General features: G+C 41.5%; 3 protein-coding genes across 3 annotated transcripts; 1 reads left to right on the forward strand and 2 right to left on the reverse strand.

The window, feature by feature from the left end:
* Positions 1–738: 738 nt before the first annotated feature.
* On the reverse strand, positions 739–6569 carry LOC103931982 (BRCT domain-containing protein At4g02110-like). The gene is given in 11 exon segments (XM_048587002.1): positions 739–1505; positions 1711–1927; positions 2043–3668; positions 3670–4302; positions 4389–4433; positions 4583–4652; positions 4740–4824; positions 4932–5033; positions 5302–5406; positions 5549–5638; positions 5751–6569. Coding segments are annotated over 11 exon segments (3633 nt in total). The 5' UTR covers positions 5835–6569; the 3' UTR covers positions 739–929.
* A 146-nt stretch (positions 6570–6715) lies between these two features.
* LOC103931983 (transmembrane protein 205) lies at positions 6716–7938 on the forward strand. Its single transcript, XM_009341514.2, has 3 exons — positions 6716–6971; positions 7083–7302; positions 7531–7938. Exons 1-3 carry the CDS (start codon positions 6766–6768, stop codon positions 7744–7746), a joined length of 642 nt encoding a protein of 213 aa, XP_009339789.1. The 5' UTR covers positions 6716–6765; the 3' UTR covers positions 7747–7938.
* Positions 7939–8220: 282 nt separating this feature from the next.
* LOC103931984 (phospholipase A1 PLIP2, chloroplastic) lies at positions 8221–12189 on the reverse strand. Its single transcript, XM_009341515.2, has 5 exons — positions 11179–12189; positions 9931–10443; positions 9754–9813; positions 9216–9632; positions 8221–9090 (listed from the first exon to the last, which is right to left on the reverse strand). Exons 1-5 carry the CDS (start codon positions 11848–11850, stop codon positions 8506–8508), a joined length of 2247 nt encoding a protein of 748 aa, XP_009339790.2. The 5' UTR covers positions 11851–12189; the 3' UTR covers positions 8221–8505.
* Between the last annotated feature and the right edge of the window lie 946 nt (positions 12190–13135).

Raw genomic sequence — 13135 nt, forward strand, 5'->3', positions numbered from 1 at the left:
AATGTGACACTCTCTCTCTCTCTCTCTCTCTCTCTCTCTCTCTCTCTCTCTCTCTCTCTCTCTCTCTCTCAGAAGATAAGACAGGTGATCGATGGCTCAGGAGGGAGGAGGAGGTTGGATCGGATGGACCTCTGAGAGAGCACCAGAACTAGAAGAGAAGAGCTCAAGACTTCCAGGAATCCAAGTGATGGTAGGGGGGATTTTTTCAAAGTCTAGAACACACTTCGACTCAGAATGTTTACCCGGACACTTGAATCGAATTGTGCTAACCAATATCTGAAGGGTGACGAAGTCATAAAATGATGGTAATGTAGAAAGTGCTACTAATTTAAAACTTGAAGTAACTAATACTATTATGCGCATGTAAGCTATGTTGAAATCTTATCGCAAAAGTGATGTCAGAGTATAAATAAATTGCAATAAAAATAAAGAACATTTACATCGTAAGGAGAAGCCTCCTTAATGTCAACTTTTGCTAGAAATTCTCGGTCACTAGAGCTTTGCCGCTCAATTAAACAAAAGTGAGTGGACTTATAAAGAAAGTTTTGTAAAACGTTTTCAAAAAGTGTAACCCTTCTATGTAAAACAAGTATATAGCTTCCATAAAATACAATACATGCCGGGTGCTATACACTATTACATGGTACCCCACATGTTATCATATAAGTGAGGAAATTTATATTTTTTATGCCTCTCCAATGGTATTATAACATGTAGAGTGTTATAAAAAATTTCTGGTGGTGATAGAACTAGAAGAAGTAAACAAATTTCTGGTTGTGATCATATATTAACATGGCCCAGTCACAACTCAGAAAACAACTTCACTTCTCCTCTTCTCTTGTGTGCATTTATTAATCAAAATCAATATCATCGTACGATTACAGATTTACAAGACAGTAGTTTTACTCTGCTCTACAAGCCATTAACTGTCAACCAACCAACAAACCCTTCTTCCTTTTCTTGGAAGACTTGGTGCTGTTTTTGCTCCAACTACAGTTTGGACAAAACCAGTCATCCTCCGGAATACTTTCGAGCGGTGGACTGCAGCACTCGATATGAGTACCAATGCCACACCCCACGCTCCCACTTTCGTTGCCGCATATCAACATCACCTCTCCTCTCTCCCCACACCCACACACCACGCAAGCTATATCACTACCACCACCGCAACTAGAATCATCACCATCCTCACCTGTAAACGCTTCCTCCACCATGTCCTTCGCCCTGCTCTGCACTCTCTCAAATGACTTCTCTGCCCACGCATTGGAGTTGTATAGCAGGTGTCTGTCAAGCCGGTGCCCAGGTTTGCACACGTACTCAACCAAGTAATCGGCCACAACGGAGGGTATCTCATGCTTCAACAACTCTTGTACCCACATATCGGCATGGGGCATGCCTGGACTGACAATGGCATAGTCAACCCCTGACTTAAGGAAGCGGGTGTAAGGAGGAGAAGTTGCCAAAATTGTTCCATCACCAGCCTTCATGACACGCTTCAGAGTATCCTGTTTGAAGACAAGAAGTGCACATTCTGGTTAACTCTCTAGTTGGCTTTCAATGGATTCCGAGGAATAACATCCCCCATAAGCATGAAAAAAGAATTGGACTATTTGAGAAAGATATCTAATGTTCTTTGGCAAAAGATAAGGCACAATTTGCATCAGAACAATGTAAAAAAAATCGAAATTAAAATTGGAAAAAATGACGTACCAAAGGTGGTGCAATACATTCACCATATATGAGAATGCGCATTCCGTGGAACGCACCATGGCCTGTTCTCTCTCTCAAGAGCCGCCACTTCCTTGGGGCCTCCAAATTGATGTTACCATCTTCACTAAGGCCATTCTTGTACCATTCATAAGGTTCTTCTTCCAAAAACCTTCCTTCCTTATCACTAGCTTCCAGATAATCACTCTTAAGAATCCACCTGCACTCAACGTAGAATACATTAAAGCATCCATTTGCACTGTGAAAATTCAATTAGCTGATCCCAAGAATCCCAGGATAAGGGCACGCTAATGAGATAACAATAATATAAATACCTTCCAGACGCTACAGCTGCAAAAAACTTTTCTGTCCTGCCAACTCGATCTGGAGAGATGAAGTGCGTTGCCTGGTAAGACCAGTGATGAGAATCCCAGCAACATTGTCCTTTCAAACGCTTGACAACTTTCTGAAACTCCTTTCTTTGAAATCGGTGCCCACTCAGAATAAACCTTACAGGTTCAATTTTAACTTTGCTTGGAGCCTTCCCTTCGGGTGTTGAAGGATTGTTACTTCTCTCCACAGATGTTTGAATTATCTTCAACGGAGTTATATCAGATTTAGCTGTTGATTTTTCTGCCTGCTGTTTGGACTTGCTTACAGTTTGATCTCCACCAACAGTTGGCCTGTTCTCCTTCATTTTGGAAGAGTTCTCTAACTTATTTTGGGGCACACCACTGCACTTAGATTTGCCTACTAAACCTGCACGTCTTTTTTCTTGTTTCTTCTGTGTCACCCCAGTGTTATCATTCCGAGTATTTTCCTCAGAGACAACTTTGTTAGGCTTCACAACATCCGTGACAGGGGGAACAGTTTTCAGCTTGGTTTTACCCAAAGCACGCTTTTGCCCTTGGTTCTTCTTTCCCTTGACAGCATTTCCGTTTGCAGTTGACTCAACCAGCAGATAAATGTTGTCAGAACCTGACTTGGCCATTACATCGCGAGGAGCACAGGCATCAGAGTGATCCTGTAGGTGCTGCTCCTGTCCTGAACTATCATCCATAGTAACACATTTACTTGTTGCCTGGGCCACCACACCCTTAGCTTCATGAAGTACATTCTCCAATTTATGTTCACTTTCTTCCTTCGGAGCCTCAGTTTCATCATCCATAGATTCACTGTTTTTCTCAGCAACATCTGCAGACTTGTTAACATCTTTTCCCTCCACCTCGTTTGGGGGCTCAAAATTAACATCTGGACAGAGCACACCAAGCTTCGTGGGATCAGGGGATTTTTTAGTATCATTTAAGGAGGCATCTTTATATAAGTGCACAGACCCCTTTTGGTTAGCAGAAACTAACTTAGGCCAAGAACCTAGAGTCTTCTTGGACTTCACCTTCTGCTTAAGATGTTTTGTTACCAAGTCATTATTTCTCTCTTTAAGCAAGTTCAGACTAGCAGGGTCGTTGGAACTATTATTCACCGAATTTTCATTACTTGGAGATGAACCCCCCACATTTTGGGGCTGATTTTGCAGTTCCACCGTTTTGCTGACCGCAGTTGTAGTCTTTTCCTCAGCAGAATCTGCAATGCCGGGCTTGCTGGATAAGCTGGATTTTCTTAATCTTCGAAAAGTGGTTGGAGATGATTTCGTGTTTGTATTTTCATCTTTCCCCGTGTTTGAGATCGCAGCGGCAGAGAAAGTCAAAGTACTTGAATTTCCTGCAGCATTCAAATTGCCAGTTTTATCCAGAGAGTAGTCATCTTTTGCAACGATATAATGGCTAGTAGTCTCACATGAACCATCAATCAAAGATGTAGGCTTTACTTTTGGAGATCTAATACTAGATGAAGGACTATGCATACTGCCTGATTTTGCACCCGGATTCGTCTTCTGTGATTTGGAGCTAGCATAAGAGAGATCCATCACCCTATTCTGAGGAAATACACCACTTGACTCTTCTCTGTAAATTAGTATCTTTTAAAGGGACTTCAACACAATTGGAGTCAAAATTTTCATCTGCTTGATCTGCGTTCAAAGTGTAAGAGGCCAAATCATCATTGGCATTTAATTTGCAAATGGGTACTTTAGAAGACACACTACCACGGCCTGATTTATATCCCACGTGTAGTGGAAGTGTTGGCCTCCATGAGGTTTGCCTTGAGTAGCTTAATTTCCCAGCCGAGTGAGAAGCCCTTTCAGCAGAACCACAATTAGTTATGAAATCATCTCTCACCTTAGGATCAGGGGTTCCGTGATGTTGATCATTTAGGTCACCGCCACCAGCAGCCCTCAACTGGCATGCATCCTGACAACTTAATCCCTTGGAAACATAAGAATTAGAAACACTTGAGGCTTGATCCAATTTATTCTCATTCCGAGGAACTGATAAGTTGCCAATGGCATTATTAAAAACCAAGGGAACATTAGGCATCTCTCCTTCTGGTATAGGCAATCTAGGTGTTGCTGGTGAGCCAGCTTTTATATTGTGAGGACTCTTATACATGCTTCTCACCCCAGCTTGCTTCACAAATGTGTTTTCAGCCTCATCTTCTGAATCTCTAGCCTCAGCTTCCATCATCTCCAGTTCATACCCACTGTTGAGAAAGTGAGTGATCAGCATATAAATTTGCAGGTCTATAGTGAAAAATATAGTTCAAAAGTTCACACGCAACCAACTCACCTAGTCTTGTACTTATCTTCTGGAAGAAGTTGCCAATCCCTTAAGCTGAAGCATGTAAAAAGGAGCTTAGACGGAAACAAATAAACAATTCATAGGGATGGAAAGTTTCTTTTCTTTTGTTTCAACAATCTGAATAGATGCCAAATAATATCAAAATTTTAAAACATAAGAGAGTGAACAGAACATGAACTTACCAATCTTCCAACCAATGATGGTTGACCAGCTTCATCTTTGGGTTTTTCTTGGCAAGTTCGTACTTCTCCCCTGACAATATAAAAACCATTTGTTTCGTAGATATAAAAGTAAAGAGCTAAAGAAGAATGCATAACAGAGAATAGATAAAATGCATACCCTCAAATTTGTAGCACACGAGATGGGTGACTTTGTTTGCCACCAAGGGCTTAGAAAACTTAGCACCCATTAACCCAACCATTGTCTGATAAAGAAAACAGAAACAAATCACGAGACAGGCACATATTACAAATCTCCAGTCTCCAGTAGGGCCTATATCAGAAACATTGCAAAAAAACTAGAAATGCGTACCATAATGTCATCTCTATCTTGTCGTTGATATCCAGTCAAGCATACAATAAGTCCCTTGGCATCCGGAATACCATTCAAATCACTAAGAGGTCTGTATATAATCTGTGCAAAAGGATAATATTAAAACAGAACAGTACTTGCAGACTCCAAGGTTCTTTAAACTATGGCAGCTCGAGTTTTCACATAAAGATTCAGTGAAATTTGGAACTTTGAAACTGTGCATTATCATGTATTAAATAAATGAATAAATGGAAAACTTCACTGGGAATGAGGACATGTTCAAGAAGCTTGATCCCAAAACAAAAGAAAGGAGCAGAACTGGAAAATGATAAGACAAGTAAGACTGAGAAAGAAGGGAAACAAAACTCACCGAAGCGGGATCAACGGGGAGTCGAACATCAAAACTATGATGGACCCATAAAGCGGTGACGAGCGTCTTGGCGTCATTTCGAGCAGCAACACATACGGGATCATCCTACACAATGTAGGAAAATGCACATAATACAGCATTCTTTCACTAATTCTACAATAAACGCAGAAACGGACACATAGCATGAACGTCTTAAAGCGTCAAAACAGAAGCTTGAAGAAGAAATTACAAGGAAAAATAGACTTACATAAACAATTTTATCGACAATGACGTGGGTACAATTGGGGGAGTGGTGGGCAACATCCACTCCGCCGCAATCTACCAGCTTAGATCGAACCTACGCGATTCATAAACACAAAACTAAGCAAGGCTACCACATTACACATGGAAATTTGAGATATTTGAAATTCCTTAGACTGAAGATACAAGGGGGAAGGAGGAAGGAGGACCTGGTGCTCGTCAAAGGGGTCAAATCCCAAGAGAAGGAAACGGACGCCGGCAAACGTCTCGGGCGTTGAACCTCCCCCCGTCATTGAAATTTGAATCCTTTCAACTCTCGCGCTCTCCCAGTGCGTGTCTCAGCAGTTAAATAACTAAAGCCTAGACCCAAGATTCATCCAGTAATAAAACCCAAAAAGGAAAAGGAAGAAAGGTGCGATTCAAGGGGTGAGGCTGCAATCTCATCTGCTTGCTTAAAGCCTAAAACTTGCGGAGGAAGACTCAGAGACCGACTCACTGTTCGGGGGAAAAAATGAAAATTATTGATTTTTTTTTTTATTAAAAAAGGGAGGGATATTTGAATCCTTTCAACTCTCTCGCTCTCTCAGTTGCGTCTCAGCAGTGAAATAACTAAAGCCTAAACCCAAGATTCAACCAGTAATAAAACCCAAAAAGGAAAAGGAAGAAAGGCGCGATTCAAGGGGTGAGGGTGCAATGGCTTCTGCAATCTCATCTGCTTTGCTTAAAGCCTGAAACTTGTGGAGGAAGACTCGCAGACCGACTCACTGTTCGGGGAAAAAATGAAAATGAAAATTATTATTATTTTATAATTAAAAAAGGTAGGGAATTTTCTTTCATTTTTTTCTTATTTTGGTGCATGGCGGGAGGTCTAATTTGTGCGAGCGCGCCACGTGGATCGGCGGCATGACAGATGTTGAACCGTGTCGCTGCCCATTACCGCCAAGATTAATGGGCCATGAAGCCCATAAACCGGCCGAGTGAATCATCAACTCTTCGATCAGACCAGATTGGTGAATCCAACGGTCAGGAATAAAACTAGCTTGAATTGTGAATGGAGAGTCAAAGACGGTGGGCGAATGAAATAAGCAAAAGCACCTACCAACCATTTTCGACAATTCCAGAGAGGAAGAAAATAGTGAGAGAGTAGAGACTACTAGGCATAGACAGATTAGTGAGAGAGAAAGTAGGTAAAAGCTTCAAGCTTCAATCGTTCAATCTCTTGCCATGGCTTGGTTGACGCGATTCCTAGCAGCCGTGGCTTTCTTGGCCATCGGAGTGATATTCTCCCCGGAGACCTTTGGATCGAAATCGGACGGTCTGAAATCGCCCACCCTCTCCACCTACCTAAAGCTGGCTCATCTGCTCTGCTTCTCCACCGCATTCGGCGCCGCTCTCTGGGTCACTTTCATCGGCGGCATCATCATGTTCAAGTATTCATTTTTTATCTTCTCTTGAATTTCCATTTTTTGTCAGTAATTTTGTATTTTGGTTAAAGAAGAAGATTAACAAAAAAATTGAATGATTGATGAATTGGAAAATAGGAATCTTCCGCGGCATCAGTTCGGGAATCTTCAGAGCAAGATGTTTCCGGCTTATTTCACCATGGTTGGGATATGCCTTGCAGTGTCAGCTGGCTCGTTTGGGTATTTGCATCCGTGGAGCTCTTCCTCTGTTGCCGACAAGTACCAGCTCGGCTTTTTGCTCTCTTCCTTTGCTTTCAATCTCACCAATCTGTTCGTCTTCACTCCCATGACTATCGAGGTAATTGCAAACTGCTGTGCATTTTTCATTTCATAAGTTTCCTGACCTTGCAATACTATCGCCAGTTTGTGATTATGTCTGTCTGCGGATTAGGTAGATAAAACGTATCACAACTCTGTCTATGTGTTTATTTGGTTAAGTCGCTGACGCTCACTGTGAAGTTGTTGGTTTATTTGGACCATAACATGTGCATGTCGTCACTGTCTGTCACGGTGCTGGTGGGTGCAGATGATGAAGCAAAGGCATAAGGTGGAGAGGGAGCAGAACATTGGGGAAGAAGTTGGATGGTCAAAGAATATGCAAGTTGCAAAGGAAAACCCAAAACTGGCAGCCATGAATAAGAAGTTTGGTATGATTCACGGACTGTCATCTCTGGCCAACATCTTGGCATTTGGCAGCCTTGCTATGCACTCGTGGTACTTGGCTGGTAAACTTAATCTGTAAGAAAATAAGAACCCAACTTCCCCTTCGCTATGTGGGCTTTCTTCTCGGTTTCACAAAGTAAAACACTTACGATTCTGAGTGAATGTGAATTGACTCAAAAGTTATATGCGCACAAGAAACATAATGTAGGAAGCATACTGTGTTGTGCCGTTGGCCATCGGATGATATATATGCTTTTGTTTTGGTAGGCAATTGTTGTTTGTGGGAATCTGATCGGAAATTTGTTCTTGCCACCCACCGATGGTGTGGCATCTTTCAGTGATGAATAGATGTTGTGGCCATCGAAAATGTGTTCTGCCTATGGCATCTTTTAGTGATGAATAAATGTGACAGTCAATGTAGCACTGATTCCAAATGGCTTCGTGATATTTTCCTTAATGCGCATTCAAAGGATCTTGCAAAGGGTTAAACTCACGGTTTTCTGCCAATTTTGCAAATTTCTGAAAAAATTAAAAGAAAAAAAAAATCATAAAATGTACAAAATATGTATGTTTCATTAACAAGAGATTCATAATAATTTCATCTTGTTTACATAGGAGTATCCAGCTCGACATTCGTCAAGTCTCTGAGAAATGAGAATGGAACAAGAAACGACACCCACTTTGGATTTTGCGTTCTATCTCTAACAAGCAAACAAATTGAATAAAGAATCATCTAATTGTTCCGCCACCCACCCGCCACCCATAAAACATGAAACGTAACATGAATCGGCCGCCTCCCTGATGCCTCGTAACCTAATACTGCCAGATTACTGCTTAGTCACCGGAAACTGATGATGCTGTATGCCCCCAAGACTAACAATCGCGCCGGTACCAAAAGCACCACAAACAAATGCATGTGCTCCCATGCAACAAGTCTACTGAACCGTTTCAACGTTTCTTTTCCCGTCTGCACTGCGCCCGAAAAGTTTAATTGCTCTTCTTGCCCCAGGTTGATTGAGGCAACAGTCCTTCCCACAATCACACCTCCTGCATGCTTGCTTCGGGGTGCTATCAAGGGCCACCACACCTTGCGGCGCTGCTGTCTCCTGGCCTTTCTGATCTGGCTAAGCTCTTCCCGAATTACCCCGCGAACAGATTTTAAGTAAGAATTCACATCATGATCTCTTTGAATGGTTCCTTCTGAACCATATGCAGACCGATCACTTAAGATTTCAAGTGGGTGTGGTGAGTTTAGGAATACCAACTGTGCAGCGCGGAGCTGCTTCTCTGCATCACTGCCATCAGACAGAGGACAGCTTAGAAGATACAGACCGCTGCCTGCTGGAAGAAGATGATGATTTGGGGAGAATTTCTCATCTGGTTGAAGAATCAGGATCTCCCCCATTGGAGAATACAGTAGCTTCTATTTTGAGGAAAGACAAAAATGATCAGCTATAAATGTCAAAATCAGGGGAATGATGAAACAGATATATTCAATGTTTCTTCTGTTCTCCGATTGTGATCTTTATGAGACAGTATTAGTCTTACCTGGTTATTGAGACAGGGATGATTCCGAAAGTTCCCATTCAAAGCCTTGAGAAGCTCTGCCACATGATTTGGGTAATTGCAAGAGAAGGCACGGGGTACAATGTCTCTGTGCAACGTAATAGACTGAACATGACTTCGCGGTAATCCAAGCTTGCGAAGCAATTGATCACCTTCACACATAATGGATGGTGCACCAAAAGTAATAACAGGAAGCAGGGAAGAAATTGGCACTTCTAGCCGTATAAGCAACATGAGATTTATTAAGAGTGCCAAGCTTCCCCCTAAAGAATGCCCAGTATAACGAAAGGTTGCATGGTCACCATGAGATTTGAGGTGAGCATGGACTTCAGGCAGCATCTGTTCGTATATCCCTTTCGCAGCCTCGTATATGCCTCTATGCACAAGCACATCCAGTCCCTAGAAAAAGAAGATTCATTCAATAAGTAATTACTTAAAAGAGCATTCTTCAATCATCTCATACAAACAAGGTCAATACAAAGACTAGGAAAACTAAAGAAAATGTGGAGAAGGGATTAACCTCAAACTGAATGGGCTCAAAAAGTAGATTTGCTTGCCAGGATGCTAGTGATTCAGACCCCTGCAAAACATGTAGATCGGAGGTCAAGTATAGAAAACAAATGAGCTGGTAAGTAAATTATAAAACCGGGAAATATTCTCTGAAACAGAAGTATAAAACCACAATCGGTTTCCTTACCTGAATGACAAAGAATCTGGTGCCACTTCGATCATCATCGCATACGAACCATTCACAAGGTGATGAAATTGTTGAATTTAAGTCATCTGCAACAGCCTGCTTTACTTCTTCCTTTGCAGCAACCACAGCTGTAACTGAGTCGGTGGTTGCCATTAAAGAAGCCACATCTGTGTTCATCCTATTAACAGCTTCACTTCTTTCACTGCCTTCTTCAGGGTAGTCTTTTTCTGCCTCGGTCTCTGAGGATTTGAATGGAAGTATGCTCGTTGTTTGAGAATGCAGATAGGAAGCTGCAGAAGCAGCAATTTGATAAGCAGCAGATGGACTTATTCGATATCCATAGTTCTTTTGCTCCTTTACTTCCGCATCTTCTTCCTTGTCTTCCTTAAGGTTTTTTTCAGTTTCTCGAATCTCAGCTGACTCCTGATCTTTCTCAGTTTTAGTAGTCAATTCCTTCTTCTCTACTGAAGAAGTAACAAAACGCAGACCATAACTTCTTAGAAGATTTCCTGTCTGAATTTGAAACTAAGTCAGAATAAGTTCTTATTATGCAAGTAGCCTTTATATAGGAATTGAATTGGTTGATGGTAAATTAGATACATGAGATGGAATATGTGAGATTCGGGGAGTGATTATCTGATTTAAGGCAAAATGTAACTATAGCATCATATACATATCATGAACCTCAAGTTATTAAGAAGTCAGTAACGTCATCAAACGAGTAGATAATCAAACTGCGAATCGATAAACAACAGAACACAAGACCCGAGTGATGCCTTATTACAAGATGTATAAACTTCATCTTAACACAGAAAATTTCCTAACCGAGGTAAACAACTAATATCTATTAAATCACATTCCTATCAAATGCAGAATTCACTACCTCAGGCGCAGACGCACGTCAAAGGAAGACAAATTCCATAAGATTTTCCAGAATTCAGACGACGAGGTCTTATGACTCATGAATGAGCCCATTTAATTGGCTTACCAGATACAAGTGCTGGATTGAAGAAATTATGGAGACATTAAAAGAAGACGCAGACAAACAAAATAGGAAGCTACAAAAACCGATTTCGAAGAAGCAGCCTAATAGGACTAACTGGTCAGGCAATCAAATCAAAGATGACCAAAATTGCTGGATTACAAAACACGAGAAATTGTAACAAGGGAAATTGGGACCAAACCAAATCAGAAATTATAGAAATTATAGAAACCTCAATTGGGAATGAAGGAATGATGTGTGCGTACCTGGATTTTAGGAATGCAATAAGCTAAGCTCCCCAAATACGACATTTGAGCATACAACCTCGCCTCCGCCAACGAGACCTTCCGAAGCAACCGACAAAACGTGTCTTGATCAAACTCGGCCTCATCTGAAACACTACAACAATTATTGTCGTCATCGTCTTCCTCCGAGTCATCATCCACCAATGTTTTTCTATCTCCCGTGGGTAGCTCTGCAACGCCGCCACTCTTGCCTCCCTGCTGTTCCTCTCTCCTGGGTAGAGAGAGAGACCTCACGTGCAAAATCTTCAAAACCCAGTTCCCACTTTGACCGTCCGACGCCCTGGTCGCACTCTGGAGCTCCTCCTCCTTCTCCTCCTGCTCGCCCTCCTCCTTAGAGGACAAGGGGACGACGTCGTCGAGAGCCATCCCATTGTAGGCGGGTCCACCTCCTCTTGCTGCTCCAGGCCATAAGGATTTCAGAGGGTGCTTGAATGAGAATCCGGAAAACGGCGTTGTCCTTTTCTGAGCCGCGGTTACGGTTGACTTGTCAATCCCAGATGCGGAGGAGCAGCCAATGGCGCTCACCTGAGACGGAGATGGGCTCGTACGGGTATCGAGGGCTGCAGCCGCTGAGATGTTGGAAGATAGGCCGTGTATCCCTGGCGCAGTTGTTTTCAGACAAAGACCATCCATTTCTTGAGACTCCCTGCTTCCTTGTCTTCCTTTCCTCTTCTTTTTGATGTATAGAGAAAGAGAGAGAGGGAGAGAGAGAGAGAGAGAGAGAGAACAAATATGATTAATGGGGATTTTGGTTTGATTTTGTGTTGGGAGGTTTTGGTTTGATTTCGCAAAACACGTAAACAAATAAAAAACTTGAAAGGCGTTAACCTACAATTTACAAATAAGTAAAGTCTCTGAATTCAAATTTGGGTGGGTCGTCTGTGTTTCTTTCTTGCACGAAGCTACGGGAAATGGAACTGAGAGGGAGAGAGGGGCCTTTTAACGCGAGACGGAGAGAGGAAGAAGACGAAAAAGTAAGAAAACAAAGGAAAGAAAGGGAAAAGGGAAAGGGGTTTGTTTGTAATCTAGGGAGTTTTTTGTAAAACCACAAATGCTCACCAAACTTGCAACTTTGCAAGTCACGCCCTTTTCAAGCTTCTCTCAACTGTATGTTTAATGAACCTTTTTTTGACCCACATGGAGAAATAGAAAGGGCCGAACAAGGCGATGGTTTGGATTTGAAAACATTTTCCATTTCCGAATGTTGTAGCGTGCATTAACGTTTTACGTTTCATCGCTAAATTGTTTGCAACTTCATAAAATATTTTATGGGTTTGATTGGGTTCAAATTTCAATAGCTGCTATACATATTCCCTATTAGACTATCAAATTAATAATAATGCATTAGGGAATTTAGAAAGTTTTGGTATACCTTGTTCGTGAAAAAAGTGGCATTGGAGAATCATCGCCTTCACTTTATTATAGAATTCTCTCTGAATTCTCTTTGTGGAAATTCAAATGATCAATCAATCGTGTCCGTTTATCGTACATCGTGTGGTTAGAAATTATTTTAAATTTTAAATTTTAAATTAAATATAAATAGTACCTAACAAAAATTTATTAAACGATGTACAATAAATTGATATGATTGATTGATTTCTGAATCCCTACAAAGAGGATCTCGAAAGAATCCTTGTCCGTAAAGAATCAGAATCTACGGCTGGATCATATGTGTGACGTGTCCTTAATAAAAGGCTCTATCTTTCTTTGTACCTATCTTTTTTATTCGCTACACAACAGAGTAGCAACAAAACAAAAGTCGACAATATTGAATTAGGTATGAAAGAACGGACTTCTTCTACATTTAACACGTGGCCATGACACACCAACATGGCCCTACGTCCTGCCCCTCTCTCAACACTTTCTATTTATGAAACTAATTAGTAAGGATATTACAACGTGGTAATTTATACTCTCT

The sequence above is a fragment of a genome, unplaced genomic scaffold (assembly GCF_019419815.1).
Source record: "Pyrus x bretschneideri cultivar Hongxiangsu unplaced genomic scaffold, Pyrus_bretschneideri_v1 Contig25, whole genome shotgun sequence".
NCBI lineage: Eukaryota > Viridiplantae > Streptophyta > Magnoliopsida > Rosales > Rosaceae > Pyrus > Pyrus x bretschneideri.